Genomic DNA, 19,233 nt, shown 5'->3' with positions numbered 1-19,233 from the left:
TTTACTTGGCCCTTAATTATGTAGATTAGATGTCTGCCTTCTAATTCATTTCTCTCATATTTTACTGCATCCCCATCTTTGTTCCTGCACTGTGGTGCTGGCAGAGTCTAACGCTTCAATTGAGACTGAATCAGTATTTTGGGAAGGGTAATAATGCCATTCATACTTTTGAACTCTGCCTCTATATCGCTTAGAATCATGCATAGCTATTCAGTCACTCCCTCTGTTTGCCCTATCGCATCGAAACACTGGTGCACTAGATTTCTCTGATCCTATATTCCCTTTAGAATTCTTAAATATGTTCCCTATGTTTGTTCTTCATATCTAAGAATTAGCTAGCTGTTATTTATTAACTAATTGCAATTGCCTGCCAATAAAATTCTAAAACTTGAAATGTTTGATTTTGATTTTTGACTTTGATTAATGAATCAGTGATGTAGATTGTGAAGATGTTTTATTTAAAGTTACAATTTAGTTTGCTAAGTCTGTTACCTTAGTGATATAGTAGGAATGCAGTCAACAATCTGGTTTTATTAGGTTAGATTCCCTACATTGTGGAAACAGGCCCTTCAGCCCAACAAGTCCACACCGACCCTCCAAAGAGTACCCCACCCAGACCCATTTCCCTCTTACTAATGCACCCAACACTATGGGCAATTAAGCATGGCCAATTCACCTGACCTGCACACCTTTGGAATGTGGGAGGAAACTGGAGCACCCAGAGGAGACGCAGGGAGAATGTGCAAACTCCACACAGACGATTGTCCAAGGCCGGAATCGAGCCTGGAATCCTGGCACTGTGAGGCAGCAGTGCTAACCACTGTGCTGCCCCACCATTTTGCTCGGATATAGATAGAAAATTAGAAGGGCTTTGAATTTACTTTTCCTTGATTGTGGTAGAAACTTTGGTGTGAGAAAATAATGTGGCTACAATTTAATGCAAATGTGTGACTGTTTCATTCTGGATAACACAACTGTGCGTATTGTGAATTCAAAGCTGCTGTCTCAGAATTGTGTGGAGAATGGTATTTTAAATCATTTACTTGTTTTTTTTAAACTAGATCTCACTTTAGTCACTAAGTATATTATGAAAGGTTGGAAGGAGGTCGAAGAAGTCTACAAGGATAAAGACAACTCTGATGGAATCCAGCAGTTATTGAAGTATTTCGAAGCTCTGGAGAGAGTAAAAATTACCCAAGATGAGCATGAAGTTGCTCGACTTATTGAGGAGTACAGGTTGGTCAGGGAACACCTACTGACGAATCATCTGAAGTCACAGGAGGTGAATGAATAAATGCTTTATTCTTTACTCAAGAGTTACTGTAAGAAACTAATGGTGCCTATATCTGATTTATCAAATAGCTACTGATTGAATAGTTTTTATAGATATGTTGTGATTAGTATTTGTGGATGAGTTGTGAATCCAGCAAGGAGGAAAACATTTTGTTTCCATTCTACTAAATAATGTTTTCTATTTGCCAGAAAGCAGCAAGCTATACTGTTGTTGAGCTGGTTGCCAACATGTATCTTAATGTCCCAGAAAAACATTCCTGCTGATTTTAAAAAAATTGCTGCTCAAAGTTTGTGAGAAGATTTGGAGCTTGGGTGCTCGTTGTTGTGGTTCTGTTTGCTGAGCTGGGAATTTATGTTGCAGACGTTTCGTCCCTGTCTGGGTGACATCCTCAGTGCTTGGGAGCTTCCTGTGAAGCGCTTCTGTGATGTTTCCTCCGGCATTTATAGTGGTTTGTATCTGCCGCTTCCGGTTGTCAGTTCCAGCTGTCCGCTGCAGTGGCCGGTATATTGGGTCCAGCTCGATGTGCTTATTGATTGAATCTGTGGATGAATGCCATGCCTCTAGGAATTCCCTGGCTGTTCTCTGTTTGGCTTGTCCTATAATAGTAGTGTTGTCCCAGTCGAATTCATGTTGCTTGTCATCTGAGTGTGTGGCTACTAAGGATAGCTGGTCGTGTCGTTTCGCGGTTAGTTGGTGTTCATGGATGCGGATCGTTAGCTGTCTTCCTGTTTGTCCTATGTAGTGTTTTGTGCAGTCCTTGCATGGGATTTTGTACACTACATTGGTTTTGCTCATGCTGGGTATCGGGTCCTTCGTCCTGGTGAGTTATTGTCTGAGAGTGGCTGTTGGTTTGTGTGCTGTTGAGTCCTAGTGGTCGCAGTAGTCTGGCTGTCAGTTCAGAAATGCTCTGTTGACACCGGAATGAGGACATGCCGCAACCCAAAGGACTAGCCACACTACCATACATCAAGAGCATTTCCGAACTGACAGCCAGACTACTGCAACCACTAGGACTCATAACAGCGCATAAACCAACAGCCACTCTCAGACAACAACTCACCAGGACGAAGGACCCGATACCCAGCATGAGCAAAACCAATGTAGTGTACAAAATCCCATGCAAGGACTGCACAAAACACTACGTAGGACAAACAGGAAGACAGCTAACGATCCGCATCCATGAACACCAACTCGCCAGGAAACGACACGACCAACTATCCTTAGTAGCCACACACGCAGATGACAAGCAACATGAATTCGACTGGGACAACACAACTATTATAGGACAAGCCAAACAAAGAATAGCCAGGAAATTCCTAGAGGCATGGCACTCATCCACCGATTCAATCAACAAGCACATTGATCTGGACCCAATATACCAGCCACTGCAGCGGACAGCTGGAACTGACAACCGGAAGCAGCAGATACAAATCACGAGGAAACATCACAGAAGCGCTTTAGAGGAGGCTCCCAAGCGCTGAGGATGTCACCTAGACAGGGGACAAAACGTCTGCAACACAAATTCCCAGCTCGGCGAACAGAAGCACAACAAATTTGCTGCTTTTATAATACTATAAGATTTGAACAATAGCTGAATTTTAATCTTCAACAATTACTGAAAACAGGAGTATTATGACCATACCTATTTAGCATTTTGCTAACAGTTTCCTGTATGGTAAATTATACGTGGAAATAACTTACTTTAGTGTGCAATATTTATCCTGTGTGGCGTTCTGAATTCATCACCTCAAATTATTTCCAGCACCAGTGACAGATCTGTAATCACCAACCCATCAACATACCATCAAATTGTTTCCAGTCTAGACCAAATCTATAACTGTATTGTGTTTTCTGATTTAAACGGGCATGAATTTGTGAAGAATAACATGAAAAATTACTGAGACAGTGCATTCTTGTGAAAATCTCTCTGTCTTCTTGTTTACCTTCACTCTCCTCTCTTATCTTGGATGTCCTGTTGTGGATGTCTTAGTTGTGGAATCTGATAACTGTGCAGTACTAGAAACTGTTTGTACTTCAATTGTATGTAGGACAGATGGGTTAAAATATTAGTGATTTACTAAGTATGTGGATCAAAGTACTACTTTTGTGATTGTAGTGCATTGAGGTAATTATAGGAAGTTGTAATTCCATGTAAAGTGACTAGAATGGAGACATTCTGCAAGTACTAATGTAGCCTCCAGTGAGATATATCCTGAATAATGTGATTCCTCTAAGAAATAGGCACAAATGTACCTTAGAACTCTGTGGGAAGCTAGCGAAGTGATTGCTGGACCACCTGCTGAGATATTTAGATCATCAGTAGTCACAAGTGAGGTACCGGAAGCCTGGAGGTTAGCTAATGGAAAAGCTAGGGAACTATAGACTGGTGAGCCTGACATCGGTTTTGGGCAAGTTGTTGGAGGGAGTCCTGAGGGACAGATTTACATGTATTTGGAAAGGCAAAGAGTGCTTTGGGATAGTCAACATGGCTTTGTGCGTGGGAAATAATGTAACACAAACTTGATTGAGTTTTTTGAAGAAATAATGAAGAGGAGTGATGGGGGCAGAATGGTGGACGTGATCTGTGTGGACTTCAGTAAGGTATTCGACAAGGTTCCTCATGGTAGACTGTCTAACAAGGTTAGATCTCATGACATACAGGAAGAACTAGCCATTTGGATACAGAACTGGCTCGAATGTAGAAGACAGAGGGTGGTTTTTTAAACTGGAGGCCTGTGACGAGTGATGTGCCACAAGGATCAGTGCTGGGTCCACTGCTTTTCGTCATTTATATAAATGATTTGGATGTGAACATAGGAGGTATAGTTAGTAAGTTTGCAGATGATACCAAGGTTGGAGGTGTGGTGGACAGCGAATAAGGTTACCTCAGAGTACAACAGGATCTTGATCAGATGTGGCAGATAGAGTTTAATTTAGATAAATGTAAGGTGCTGCATTTTGGAAAGGCAAATCAGAGCAGGTTTTAAACACTTACTGGTAAGGTCCTGGGGAGTTTTGCTAAACAAAGAGACCTTGGAATGCAGGTTCATAGTTCCTTGAGAGAGGAGTTGCAGGTACAGGGGAACCTCGATTATCCGAACGAGATGGGTAAGCACTATTTTGTTCGGATAATCGATTAGTCGGTTAATCGATTAAATGCCTTTCCTCTGGGCTTGGAGTTTTTAAAGTCTGCTCCCTGTTCAGGAGACTGCAGCAGCACACAGTACACGAGCCCCTGCCCCCAACACCACCACCCTGCCCAGCCCCCGCCTGCCTCCCAACCCCGTCCAACACCGCCCCCACCCAACCCCATCCAACACTGCCTCCCGCCCCGTCTAACAGTGCCCCTGCCCCGAACACCGCCCCCTGCCCAGCACCACCCCTCCCCCAACCTGCCCCTCAACCCCATCTAACACCACCCCCCAACCGCCTCCCCCAACCCCTTCCAACACCGCCCCCTCTCTGGGGCAGCCAGACTGGACACCAATAACAAGATTGCTGCTGCTACTGCAGCAGCTACCTTTGTGGGGTAACTTTCCGCACACACACACACATACACACACACACACACACACACACACACACACACACCCTAGACATTATCTGGGGCATTGGGGGTTGTGGGGTCATCCATGTGTAGGGAGAGAGAGGGTAGGTCAGTCATTTGGAGATGCTGCCTGTTAATCACTATAAACAAAAGACATGATCAATGTTGGAAACACTTCTTTGATGTAATGTTTCTATTAGGACCTCGAGATCTACTTCGGATAATCCGATTTTTGGGTAATGGAGGTTCTTCTGTACCTACGGTAGGTGTTTGGTATGCTTTCCTTTTTTGGACAGGTCATTGAGTATAGGACTTGGGTGGTCATGTTGTGGCTGTACAGGATATTGGTTAGGCCTGTTTTGGAATATCGTGTGCAATGCTGGTCTCCCTCCTATAGGAAGGCTATTGTGAAATATGAAAGGGTTCAGAATAGATTTGCAAGGATGTTTCCAGGGTTGGAGGATTTGAGCTATAGGGAGAGGTTGAATTGGCTGGGGCTGTTTTCTCTGTAGCATGAGAGAATGAGGTAAAAACAATAACTGCAGATGCTGGAAACCAAATACTGGATGAGTGGTGCTGGAAGAGCACAGCAGTTCAGGCAGCATCCAACGAGCAGCTGCTCGTTGGATGCTGCCTGAACTGCTGTGCTCTTCCAGCACCACTCATCCAGTACGAGAGAATGAGGGGTGACCTTATAGAAGTTTATAAAATCATGAGGGATATGGATAGGGTAAATAGACAAGGTATTTTCCCTGGGGTGGGTGAGTCCAAAGGACATAGGTTTAGTGTGAGAGGGGAAAGGTTTAAAAAGGACCTAATGGGCAACTTTTTCACACAAAGGGTGGTGCGTATGTGAAATGAGCTACCAGAGGAAGAAGTGGAGGCGATACAATTACAGCATTTAAAAGCCATCCGGACGGGTATATGAATAGGAAGGGTTTAGAGGGATGTAGGCCAAATGCTGGCAAATGGGACCAATTAGGTTAGGATGTCTGTTCAAAATGGGCGAGTTGACTGAAGGGTCAGTTGCCATGCTGTACATTTCTACAACTCTAAATGGAGCAATTTTGGAAAGTCAGTGAATCTACATTTTACCAGTCAAAATATTATGTATCTTAAGAAAATCTGATGTTTCTCATTAGAATATTTGACAAAGTTAATGCTGGCACGCAATAACAATCAGAAAGGGAAGAAACTAATTGTCTTGAAGTTAGATCAACAATTTATTCATCATGCTTGTCAAATGTTAAAAATCCTAAAGTCTGCAGTTCTGTTTGATGAAGGCAGGAAAGAAAGCAATTCCTGCACTCCAAATCCTACTGCTTCTGTGCCCAAAGATCAGTGTGTCAAAAGTTGGCCTTTTCAGTCATATGAAAATCCATGGCTGAAACCTGTGATACTGAGTCATATCTAAGTACAACCAGAAACAACAGTTGAAATAGTATACAAAGTTAATAGAAGACATTAGCAATAATGTAAAATCAGTAAAAGGAGTTGAAGGATGTCTCCATTTCCATTCTAATTCATGTGTAGGTGTGTCCTTTTCATCATGTACTTGCCATGGTTCTAAGGAGATGGGGTGAAGATCGGAGTGTTTTCATTCTATATTTTGTAGACCTAGTGACGAGATTTGATTAGTTTAATAATACAACTTAAGGCCAAAAGAATTGTTATAGACAAACGCATAGAGAAACTGAGGTAGATTTGGGACACAAGTGAAGTTTCTGACTGATAATGGAGTGGAATTTGCTAATGACTAGTTCAGAGACAATAGTAAAGATATGAAATTATAGCAGCTGAAAGTTAGTTCAGCAATGTGAAAGGAATCAGGCAATGACTGATAAATGCCAGATAAAATTTTTAGTTGATCAATCAGACTTCAATTTGACACCTTTTCTAACATGGCTGCTTCATGGAAATAATTCACTTTAGATAGGGATTGCACCCTCAAGCTGCCAATTAGTCGGGTGAAGTTTCAGAGCACCTTATGTTCTGCCCAGTAGTCCTCCTGCACCAGAATATATTACAATTAGTTGAATTTTTTTCTAAGTATTTGAATGATATGTACTGGGAGCTTGGCTTTCATCAAGGGAGAGGTTTCCAGAAAATCAGTAGACCATTTAAAGGAGATTTATGACTCTAAAGAGAGGACATGGAAAATGGAAAGGTACTTGTATGATGACAGGTCATGACTGTATTTATCAAACATGGCAAATGGGTCGTTCCTAATTAATTAGAATTAATTACACAACCACAGATTCTGAGCGGGTGATTGAAGTATATGTGGCGCATAAGCATTTGAAGGACAAAGGTATGGTGGTAATGTAAGGGATAATAACACACATGGCAGAATTATTTCATCCATAAGCCAATTACCCAGATTAATTAAAAACAAAGGACTGCAGATGCTGTAAATCAGAACAAAAGCAGAAGTTGCTGGAAAAGCTCAGCAGGTGAAGAGAAATTAGAGTTGATGCTTCTGGTCTGGTGACACTTTTTAAGAAGGTTCTGAGAAAGGGTCACTGGACCTGAAGCGTTAACTCTGATTTCTTTTCACAGAAGCTGCCAGAGCTGCTGAGCTTTTCCAGCAATTTCTATTTTTGACCCAGATTAATTACTCTGCCAAAATATTTTCCAAAAGTGTACAGTGGATATAGAATTACAATAATTGTGGGACATGCAGTAAGAGGTACCAGCAAATTTAAATGTTGGATGGATTTCAGCATGATGACAGTGAGTTGAGGTCTGTATATTGGCACAATGAGTTGAAAGTGTGGTGAACATGAAAGCTCCGTGCAAGTACTACCAGTGAACTGAGCAGTGACTTGTGTCAGAAAGCAGTCATGTACCCAGCGAAAAACCTCGGTGCAAAGGAATCCTGTGCAAATTTAAGTAATGGATTGAATAGATTAGAAGATGAAATAAAGGCTACAGACAGTCTCAAAAGACTAGAAGCTACAACCTTATGATTATGATGTTTTGTAAATGACCAATAAAGTGAGAATAAATAATGAGTGCCAAATAAAAGAGATAGTTAACAAGAGTTTAGCATTTAGATTGAGGTAGATAAAAGTTAACCAGCCTTGCCACATAGATGGATTGGATTTCCTTGCAAATGGGAATTAGAAGGGCAAATAGAGTCTTATTGCTTAAGGTTCTGAAGAGCACCCGGGTGATACAGACATTAATTTCTTCCATTGTTGGAAAAAGATCTAAGTAATCTAATCTAATCTAAAAAAATCAAAAAAATCTTCGTTCGTTTGGCCATATATTTATGCGAGTGACGACCAATTGGCAGAAAAGGCACATTTCTGTAGGTAATGCATTTTAGAGAGAAGTGTTTTTGAAATAACTCAAAGACAGCAGATGTTGAATGAAAACTTTGGAAACTCAGCAACTGTATTCAGTAGCTGAATAAAGCTTCAAGGGACAATGAGGTCTGCTTTCCTGAAAGTATGTGGAGGTGCTGGTGTTGGACTGGGGTGGACAGAGTTAAAAATTGCACAACACCAGATTATGATCCAAGAGGTTTATTTGGACACACAAACTTTTGGACCACTGCTCCCTCGTAGCTACCTGATGAGAGGGCAGCTCTCCAAAAGCTTGTACTTCCAAATAAACCTGTTGGACTATAACCTGGTGTGTGATTTTTAATGTTGCTGAATGTAGGCTGTGTACACCTAACATAATACCCTTCAGTGCTTTATTGTTACCGGAAAGGAAAACTCCTACCCATCTGCATAATGCATGGTGACAATACATTTTAGGGTGGCACTGCAGAATTTGAGAAGAATGTCTAAATCAGATTAGAGTAGAACTTAAAATTTGGGATCATGCTTAATAATGTGAGGTTATCCACTTCACTGGCAAAAACAGGAAGGCAGATCATTTTCTGAATAGTGACTCGATTGGGAATGGGGTGTCCTTGTACAGCAGACATTGAACATAAGCACTCGGATTTAGCAGGTGGTGAAGAAGGCAAGTGGTATATTAGCCATCATAGCCTTCCAGCACGTGGACTGCAGCAGTTGAAGAAGGCAGCTCGCCACTCCCACCCCCACCTAGGGATGGGCAATAAATCCTGGCCAGCAAGCGTCGCCCATGCTCCTTAAGGAAGTTCTAAAAAACTGCGAGAGTGTTCGAGTACAGGAGAAGGTATATCTTGTACAGGGTCTTGGTGAGACCACCCATGGAGTGCTGTGTGTAATTTTGGTCATCTTATCTGAAGAAGAATGTTCTGGCAATGGAGAGAGTGCAACAAAGGTTTACCAGTGGGGAAAAAAGACTTAAGAACTGCTGATGCTGGAAATCCAAAACAATACCGGACTGACGTATAAAGTCATTGAGTCACATGGCACGGAAACTGACCTTACAGTCCAACTCATGACCAACGATGTTGGACCGGCAAAACTAAACTAAACTTGCCCCATTATTCCTCTACCCTAGGGAAAAGATCTTTGCTAATCTCCTTATCTATGCCCCTCATGACTTAATAAACCTTTATAAAGGTCACTCCTCAACCTCCTATTTACCAGGGAAAAATGTCCCAACCTATCCAGCCTCTCCTTAGTACTCAAGTGCTCTAGTCATGGTAACATCCTTGTACATCTTTTCTGCACTTTTTCCAATTTAATAGTGTCCTTCCTATAATAGGGCAACCAGAACTGTGTGCAGTACTCGAAAAGTGGCCTCACCAATGTCTTGAACAGTCACAACATGACATCCTAACTCCTATATTCCATGCTCTGACCAATGAAGGCAAGCATGCTAAGTGCTGCCTTCACCACCCTGTCTATCTGTGACGCAACTTTCAAGGATCAAGATCCTATTGTACTCTTAGGTAATCTTTTTCACCGTCCATTATATCACCAATTTCAGTGTCATCTATAAACTTACTAACCAAGCTTCCTATATTCTCTTCCAAATCATTTATACCAGTGACCAACAACAGTGGAGCCAGCACCGATCTCTATGGAACATCGTTGGTGACAGGCCTCCAATCCAAAAAACAACCTTGGCAGTGTGGAGGAACAGAGGGATCTGAGTGTGCAAGTACATAGATCCCTCAAAGTTGCCACCCAAGTGGATAGGGTTGTTAAGAAAGCATTTGGTGTTTTGGCTTTCATAAACTCGATACCCCTGTTAAAGAGCTGCGAGGTTTTGCTGCAGCTGTACAAGTCCCTGGTGAGACCACATTTGGAATATTGTGTCCAGTTCTGGTCACCCTACTATAGCAAAGATGTGGAGGCTTTGGAGAGGGTGCAAAGAAGGTTTACCAGGATGCTGCCTGGACTTGCCTTATGAAGAAAAGGTTGAATAAGCTTGGACTTCTCTCTCTGAAGAGATGGAGGAAGAGAGGAGACCCAATCGAAGTGTACAAAATAATGAGAGGAATAGATAGAGTCAATAGCCAGAGACTTTTCCCCACGGCAGGATTGACTGGTACGAGAAGTCATAGTGAAGAGATAGTTATAGGGAAGGTATAAAGGAGACATCAGCGGTAGGTTCTTTACACAGTGTTGTGAATACATGGAATGCGTTGCCAGCTGAGGTGGTGGAAGAGAAGTCATTGGGGACATTTAAGTGACTGCTGGACATGCACATGGATAGCAGTGAGTTGAGGGGTGCGTAGGTTAAGTTACTATATTTTACATTAGGATTGAGTCCCGGCACAACATCGTGGGCCTAAGGACCTATTCTGTGCTGTACTTTTCTATGTTCTATCTATCTATGTTCTAACTGTTTGCTACCACTCTCTGTCTCCTCCCATCAAGCCAATTTTATATCCAATTGGCTGACTCTCTCTGGGTCTTATGTGACCTAAAGTCTCCTCCAACAACTGACCAACCACTAATGTCAGACTCACTGGTCTATAGCTGCTGGGCTTTTCCTTGCAGCCTTCCTTAATGAAAGGCACAGCATTAGCCACCCTCCAATTTTCCAGCACCTCACCCGAAATATTTCTGCTAGCGATCCCATGATTTCTTTCTTAGCTTCTGACAATGTTCTGGGATCCTGGGGACTTAACTGCAAAGCGAAACCGGATCACTTCGCATTATATTCACTGGATTAGAGAAAAATGAGAGGAAATCGTATGGAAACCAGTTACAGACCATTTTGAACTGAGATGAAGAAAAGTTTCTTCACCCAGAGAATGGAGAGCTTGTGGAATTGTGAAACAAAACAGTTAAGACAAAACATTGAATGTTTTCAAGAAGGAGATAGAAATAGTCGTGAGGCTAAAGTGAGCAAAGGATGTGGGGAAAAATCAGGAACAAGGTAGTGAGTTAGCCAATCGGCCATATTGAATCTTTTTAAGAATGGTCATATGGAATGTGGTATACTGAATGAATGTTATGTAGACAGTCAGCTCCTACATTATCCATTATGTGGGATAATGAACACTATCAAAACAGTCTAAATGAGAAAGATTGTGTATTAACTTGTTGACTTACTGGAAAGGAAATCACTAAAATTAAATGGGTAGATAAATTTAGTATCTATTTAAATAGAAGAAGGTTGTGGTTGTTGGTTTCGAAGTTGCATGCTACAGAAGGTGAATTTTAGGAAATAAATGATTACACAAGTGTGTAAGGATTGATGTTCTGTCTTCTTCCACTGCCTTTCCAGAATATATATATTTTCCCTCCCTCTCTTTGCTCCATGGACAGTACTAAATATTGTACTTTTATGTTGAACATAGGCATTCACAGTGTTGAATCTTTAAGTCCTGTTGTATAATACTGAATCAGAGTAATGTGTGTCTTTACTGACTTGAAATATCAACTCTGCTTTTTTTTGTCCACTGTTGCTTTCAGACTTGCTGTGTTTTTCCACCGTTTTCTATCTTAAACTGTTTTTTTTCTCTCTTATTAGGTGTGGAGGGCATTATTGAAGGATATGCCTGTTATTACAATGCTTAGACATTTGGGAAAAATGACTGCTGATTCCATTCTTAAACCAGAAAGTGAAGCGGTTACCATAGTGTGTGAAAGATTGAACAATGAGACTATCTTAAAGAAGGTATGCTTTTCTATCTAAATATTTGTAATAATTCGCGTTCAGTTCATAAAGGCAGTATAACGTACATTTAACCACATCTGCTCATAATCACATTTTACTGAAAATTTGGAGTAGACTTTCTAACTCAACAATTCATTTTTAAATTTAACTTAATATGAAACAAAGAGCTGCAGATACTTGAAATCTGAAACAAAAGAAGAAATTGCGGGAGAAACTCAACAGATGTGGCAGCAGAAAGCAGCATTAATGTTTCTGACACTTCTGCGGAAGAACTTTTCGAGCAGCAATTTCTGTTCTTGTTTCTTATCTACTTTGTTGTCATTGCAAATTTAGCTACCATACAATTGATCTCCACATCCAAGTTATTGATAAAGATTATAAATAATTACAGCCCTGTGGCACTCCATTAGTTACTGCTTGTCAACAGTGTAATTAAGATAAGAGGTCTTATTATTACCCTGGATGTTGCCTCAAGAGTAAATTGAGGTAAATGGATAGCAATTCTTGGAGTTCACATGTATGCGGTTGAAAGAAAATAGCTGATGTGTTTGTCTGAGTTTTTCATCTGTAACTCAAATTGTTCTCCACTGATTTCTTTTGACCTGGCATTCAAATCCTTCCAAGTTGCTACATTTGCCCATTAAATCGGGCAGCAAATGCTAGGGACAGGGTATTCAGATGGAAGTGAAATTTTTAAAATGTGTTTTAAATCTTAATTACTGGAGTTACTTTAGAGTTTGTCTTATTATTGGAGCATTCTAACAAAATAAAAACTAAAATTTGTTTTCTCCTTTTTTTTTGCCTGTCTTACCTAATTCTCTCAATTCCTTATGAACAAAACAAAAATAATTAAACTTAATTGCAAAATTTCTCTTGATGTAAGAAAATACTGTTTGGGTGGTAGAAAGTTTAAACGTGCATTATATATAAATGCACATGTGTGAAAAGTGAACCTTTGAGCAAAATACTAAAGGCTATTACTACTGTGAAAAGATACTTAAACATAGTGAACGCCTTTGTGATGAGGGCATAGTATTAGGTGAGGGAAATAATGCACTGATGTTTTTGAGCCATATATTGATTATATCACAACCACATATGGATTATATTTGTCAAGAACACATTACTGTTTGACTTCTAGGCTGGAATCCATCCATTTCACATTTTGGTGGCTCTAGAAACATACAAGGGAGGAAAAGGAAACCGAGGAAAGCTAAAATGGAATCCTAATCCAGAAATTTTAGTAGCACTTGATCAGGCATTTTATAAAGCTTTCAAGGTAATTGCATCATTTTCCAACCTTCATAGTATGTTTTGTGATTTGTAGAAAATAAATGAAGTATTCTTGTGTAATGTTACAGAATGTGGAACCAATGGGAAAGCGCTTTGTTTTGGCCTTAGATGTCAGCTCTTCCATGTGCAGTCAGGTCCTAGGATGCAGAGTACTTTATGCTAATCGTGTTGCTGCAGCCATGTCAATGGTAAGATGCTTTCACAAAGCAGTTCTTGCTTTAGTCTTTTCCCAATTTGTTTTGTACATTGTATTATAATTATGTAACAATTAGTACAAATAAGTTGTATTAAAATTTTTAAAAATCACATAAGTGTTTGCAAGGTTCCCAAATTAATCATTGTGTAATACGTTTTGAACAGAAAATACTATTCAGTTTTTCCTTTCCTTCCACGCAAGTTTCCAAAAGCTGATTGGGGACAGACATTTGCAGGTTAATGACGACTGGAAGGTGGGAAGCCTTCAATAACGAGAATCCAGAGACAATATATTCCTGTTAGAGTGAAAGGAAAGGCTGGTAGATGTAGGGAATGCTAGAGAAATTTAGGTTTTGGTCAAGAAAAAGAAGGAAGCATTTGTCAGGTATACACAGCAGAGATCGTGTGAAGCCTTAGAGTATAAAGACAGTAGGAGTACACTTAAGAGAAAATCAGGAGGGCGAAAAGAGGATTTGAGATGGCTTTAGCATATTGGGTTAAGGAGCATCCAAAGGGATTTTATAAATACATTAAGGACAAAAGGATAAATAGAGAGAGAATAGTGCCCCTCAAAGATCAGCTCGGTAGCCTTTATGTGGAACCACAGGAGATGGGGGAGATAGCAAACAAGTATTTTGCATCAGTGTTTAGTATGGAAAAGGACATGGAAGATATACAATGTGATGAAGTAAATGGTGATATCTTTAAAAATGTCTATGTTACAGAGGAGGTGGTGCTGGATGTCTTAAAATGCATAAGATGGATAAATCCCCAGAACATGATTAGGTGTACCCTAGAACTCTGTGAGATAATAGGGAAGTGATTGCTGGGCCCCTTGCTAAGATATTTGTATCATCAATAGTCACAGGTGAGGTGCCAGAAGACTGAAGGTTGGCTAACATGGTGCCACTATTTAAGAAAGATGATAAGGAAAAGCTAGGGAACTATAAACTGGTGAGCTGACATTGGTGGTGGGCATGTTGTTAGAGGGAATCCTAAGGGACAGGGTTTACATGTATTTAGAAAGGCAAAGACTGCTTAGAGATAGTCAGCACAGCTTTGTGCGTGGGAAATCAAGTCGCACGAACTTTGAGTTTTTCGAAGATGTAATGAAGACGATTGATGAGGACAGAGCATGGATGTGATCTACATGGACTTCAGTAAGGCGTTCGGCAAGGTTCCCCATGGGAGACTGGTTAGCAAGATCAGATCACATGGAATAGAGGGAGAACTAGCCATTTGGATACTGAACTGGCTCGAAGATAGAAGACAGTGTTGCTTTTCAGACTGAAGGCCTGTGACCAGTGGTGTGCCACAAGGATTGGTGCTGGATCCACTGCTTTTCGTCATGCATATCAATGATTTTGATGTGAACATAGGAGGTATGGTTAGTAAGTTTGCAGATGACATCAACATTGGAGGTGTGGTGGACAGCGAAGAAAGTTACCTCAGAGTATAATGGGATCTTGATCAGATGGGCTAATGGGTTGAGGAGGGGCAGATGGAGTTTAATTTAGATGAATGTGAGGTGCTACATTTTGGAAAGGTAAATCAGCGAAGGACTGATACACTTAATGGTAAGGTTCTGGGCACTGTTGCTGAACAAAGAGCTTGGAATGCAGGTTCGTAGTTCCTTGAAAGTGGAGTTGTAGGTAGATAGGATGGTGAAGAGGGTGTTTAGTATGCTTTCCTTTATTGGTCAGAGCTTTGAGTATAGGATTTGGGAGGTCATGTTGCGGCTGTACATGACATTGGTTAGGCCACTTTTGGAATATTGTGTGAAATGCCTGTCTCCCTCCGATAGGAAGGATGTTGTGAAATTTGAAAGAGTTCAGAAAATATTTACAAGGATGTTGTCAGGATTAGAGCGTTTGAGCTGGAGGGAGAGGCTGAATCAGCTGGGGCTGTTTTTCCTGAAATATCGGAAGCTGAGGGTGACTTTATAGAGCTGAGGGTGACCTTATAGAAGTTTATAAAATTGTGAGGGGCATGGATAGGATAAATAGACAAGGCCTTTTCCTGGGTTGGGAGAGTCCAGAACTAGAGGGCATAGGTTTACATTGAGAAGGGAAAGATTTAAACAGGACCTAAGGCGTAACTCTTCCACGCAAAGTGTGGCCAATGTATGGAATGAGTTGTCAGAGGAAGTGGTGGCAGCTGGTACAATTACAACATTTAAAAGACATCTGGATGGTTACATGAATAGAAAGGGGTTAGAGGGATATGGGCCATGTACTGGCAAATGAGACTAGATTAATTTAGGATATCTGATTGGCTTGGACGAGTTGGACCAAAGGGTTTGTTTCCGTGTTGTACAGTTCTATGACTTCCATTTTCCTCTGGATGAGTAATTTGAACAGTTCATTGTTTTATCCAACGTTTTGTTCTTATTATAAGCAGCCACTAGGTGGCACTAGAAAGTTGTAATGACCACTGGCTTCTTGGAAGTAGGCCACAACACCCAAGCTAGTTGCAGGAGCCTTATATGTAAAATTTTGCTATTGCAAAACTGTCAGTTTCTGAAATTGCATCCAGGCATTGTGCATGAACCCTTTCAAACTCCATCAAAAACATCCTAGTTATTTAAAAGTTGACAAATTCATTCAGAACAGTTGATGCTGTCTCCTGAGTAAAAAGCAATGTTGAATATTTGGTATTTTTGTCATCATCTCCGGTTATAAGAGCTTTGTATAAGTGTAATTACTTGCAGTTCTTCATGGGATATTGTATTTTGTTTTTTATTTGATGAAAGCAGGGCAAGTTCCTCAAACCTTTTCCAGCCATGCTGCCAGTTCAGAAATTTTCTAGTCTATTATCAGAATTACTCTGCAGCTTGTTCATACCAGCCCTTACAATGCGACCATTTATTGGTTTCATTAAATTGATTTCCTACAAACAAATGGCCGTTTCCACAAGCTCATTGAATTTACAAATGAGGTACGTCATTTGATCCACCTGTTTGACCCACCTCTGTTTGAACATCCAGCATTTAAATTAGTATTAAATAAAGTTAAACAAAATTTATGTTTAATTCTAAACATTTTTCTACAGAAGTAATGCTTGTGTTAGAGGGTGTATGTGGAAATTTCATAAGATGAGAGAGGGGCATCAAAATGGGTGGCACAGTGGTTAGCACTGCTGCCTCACAGCACCAGGGACCCGGGTTCAATTCCCGCCTCAGATGACTGACTGTGTGGAGTTTGCACAATCTGCCAGTGTCTGCATGGATTTCCTCCAGATGCTCCGGTTTCCTCCCACAGTCCAAAAATGTGTCGTTTAGGTGAATTGGCCATGCTGAATTGCCCGTAGTGTTAGGTGAAGGGGTAAATGTAGAGGAATGGGTCTGGGTAGGTTGCGGGTCGGTGTGGACTTGTTGGGCCGAAGGGCCTGTTTCCACACTGTAAGTAATCTAATATAAAATCTAATAAAAGTGAAAAGGTTGAGAACTCCTGGTGTATGGAAAATGCAGAGTAGCAGTGAAATGAGTAGCTTAACCCTTGCTGAGAACAACTCCATACATTCCCAAGGATTTAGGAGCCCGAGGGCAATGGTTTTGTTCGGCAGCTTGCAGTGGAAAAGAATTAGAATTGCCCAGGAATAGGAAGCTGTTTTGGTTGAGAACAGCAGCATCTGTTACTCAATATGGTCTAGCCATATATGGTTTTGAGTAGCTAAACCAATTGTCCACCTGAAATATTAAAGTCTGTGTCTCTTGATTGTAAGGAAGTGGCAATAAGACCAATTAAGGTGCGAAAAAAAATGACTGAATTGGGTGGCTGCAGACAATTAGTTATGAATGGAAGTCCAAAAGTGCAATGTTTAGGAATTTGTAAGCAACCTGAGGAGAGTTTCTTCCAGGGCGCACTCAGAAGTAAATGAGATTGAAATTTGTCAAGGAAGAGGTTGACAATGCCCACCTGTGATCAACATAATTTGAACAACAAAACCTTATGAGATATCAATGTTAAGGTGCCCATGCATGTGCATAGGAGAGTTTATCTGGAATTATAAGACACATGCATGTTAAGACACAGGCCTCTGGCACGGAGCCTGTCCCCGCTACTCAGAAGGGAAGGGTGGAGAAGAGCAGAGCAATAATAATTGGGGACTCGATAGTTTGGGGCACAGATAGGCGGTTTTGTGGGAACGAGAGAGACTCACGTTTGGTATGTTGCCTCCCAGGTGCAAGGGTACGTGATGTCTCTGATCGTGTTTTCCGGGTCCTTAAGGGGGAGGGGGAGCAGCCTGAAGTCGTGGTCCATATTGGCACCAATGACATAGGTAGGAGTGCTGAGGATGTTAGAATGTTAGACAGGCTTTTAGGGAGCTAGGTTGGAAGCTCAGAGTTAGAACGAACAGAGTTGTTGTCTCTGGTTTGTTACCCGTCCCACGTGATAGAGAGTCGAGGAATAGGGAGAGAGAAGAGTTAAATGCGTGGCTACAGGGATGGTGCAGGAGGGAGGGATTTCGGTACTTGGATAACTGGGGTTCTTTCTGGGGAAGGTGGGACCTCTATAGACAGGATGGTCTGCACCTGAACCTGAGGGGCACCAGTATCCTTGGGGGGAGGTTTGCTAGTGCTCTTGGGGGGGGTTTAAACTAACTCTGCAGGGGCATGGGAACCCAGACTGTAGCTTTAGGGTGCAGGACCTGGAGTGTAGGGAGGGTAGGAATATGGCATCAATCTTAAAGGATGGTGCCTGTAAACAGAAGAGTGGCTTGAAGTGTGTATACTTTAATGCCAGAAGTATACGAAATAAGGTAGGTGAACTCGCAGCGTGGGTTGGTACCTGGGACTTCGATGTTGTGGCTATTACGGAGACGTGGCTAGATCAGGGACAGGATTGGTTGTTGCAGGTTCCAGGGTTTAAATGTTTTAGTAGGGTCAGAGGTGGGGGTAAAAGAGGGGGGGGTGTGGCTTTGCTTGTCAAAGATAGTATTACAGCGGTGGAAAGGAAGATGGATGAAGATTTGCCATCTGAGGTAGTTTGGGTTGAGGTTAGGAATAGGAGAGGTGAGGTCACCCTGTTAGGAGTCTTTTACAGGCCTCCTAATAGTCCTAGAATCGTTGAAGAAAGGATTGCGAAGATGATTCAGGAGAAGAGTGACAGTAATAGGGTGATTGTTATGGGAGACTTTAACTTTCCTGATATTGATTGGGAAAGCTATAGCTCAAGTTCGTTAGATGGGTCAGTGTTTGTGCAATGTGTGCAGGAGAGTTTCCTGACACAATATGTAGATAAGCCAACAAGAGGTGAGGCCATACTGGATTTGGTTCTGGGTAACGAACCAGGCCAGGTATTAGAACTAGAGGTAGGTGAGCACTTTGGGGACAGTGACCACAATTCGGTGATTTTTAGTCTAGTGATGGAGAGGGATAAGTGTGTACTACAGGGCAAGAGTTATAGCTGGGGGCAGGGAAATTATGATGCGTTGAGGCATGACTTAGGATGTGTGGATTGGAAAAGTAGATTCCAAGGCAAGAGCGTAATTGATATGTGGAACTTGTTCAAGGAGCAACTATTGAGTGTCCTTGATAAGTACGTACCTATCAGGCAGGGAGGAAAGGGTCGTGTGAGGGAGCCGTGGTTTAATAAGGAGTTGGAATCCCTTGTTAAATGGAAGAGGGCGGCCTTTGTAAAGATGAGGCGTGAAGGTTCAATAGGGGCGATTGAGAGTTATAAGGTAGCCCGGAAGGACCTGAAGAGAGAGCTAAGAGCAGCAAGGAGGGGACATGAAAGGTCCTTAGTTGGTAGGATTAGGGAAAACCCTAAGGCTTTCTATAGGTATGTTAGGAATAAAAGAATGACTAGGGAAGGAATAGGTCCAATCAAGGATATTAATGGGAAGTTGCGTGTGGAGGCTGAAGAGATTGGGGAGG

The 19,233-nt window shown here is 41.5% G+C and overlaps 1 protein-coding gene across 4 annotated transcripts in view; it reads left to right on the top strand.

The window, feature by feature from the left end:
* Window positions 1-19,233, top strand: part of ro60 (Ro60, Y RNA binding protein) — a 47,646-nt gene that overhangs the window by 13,527 nt on the left and 14,886 nt on the right. For all 4 annotated transcript variants that reach the window (XM_072573905.1, XM_072573908.1, XM_072573906.1 and 1 more), the window contains 4 exons: window positions 1,062-1,282; window positions 11,718-11,864; window positions 13,006-13,143; window positions 13,226-13,345. In XM_072573905.1, coding sequence (XP_072430006.1) covers window positions 1,062-1,282; window positions 11,718-11,864; window positions 13,006-13,143; window positions 13,226-13,345 — 626 coding nt within the window. The remainder of the gene's footprint in view (window positions 1-1,061; window positions 1,283-11,717; window positions 11,865-13,005; window positions 13,144-13,225; window positions 13,346-19,233) is intronic.

Source organism: Chiloscyllium punctatum, chromosome 7, assembly GCF_047496795.1.
Source record: "Chiloscyllium punctatum isolate Juve2018m chromosome 7, sChiPun1.3, whole genome shotgun sequence".
NCBI lineage: Eukaryota > Metazoa > Chordata > Chondrichthyes > Orectolobiformes > Hemiscylliidae > Chiloscyllium > Chiloscyllium punctatum.
The sequence above is the reverse complement of the archived record's forward strand: the minus strand, read 5'-3'. Positions and strand labels throughout refer to the sequence as shown.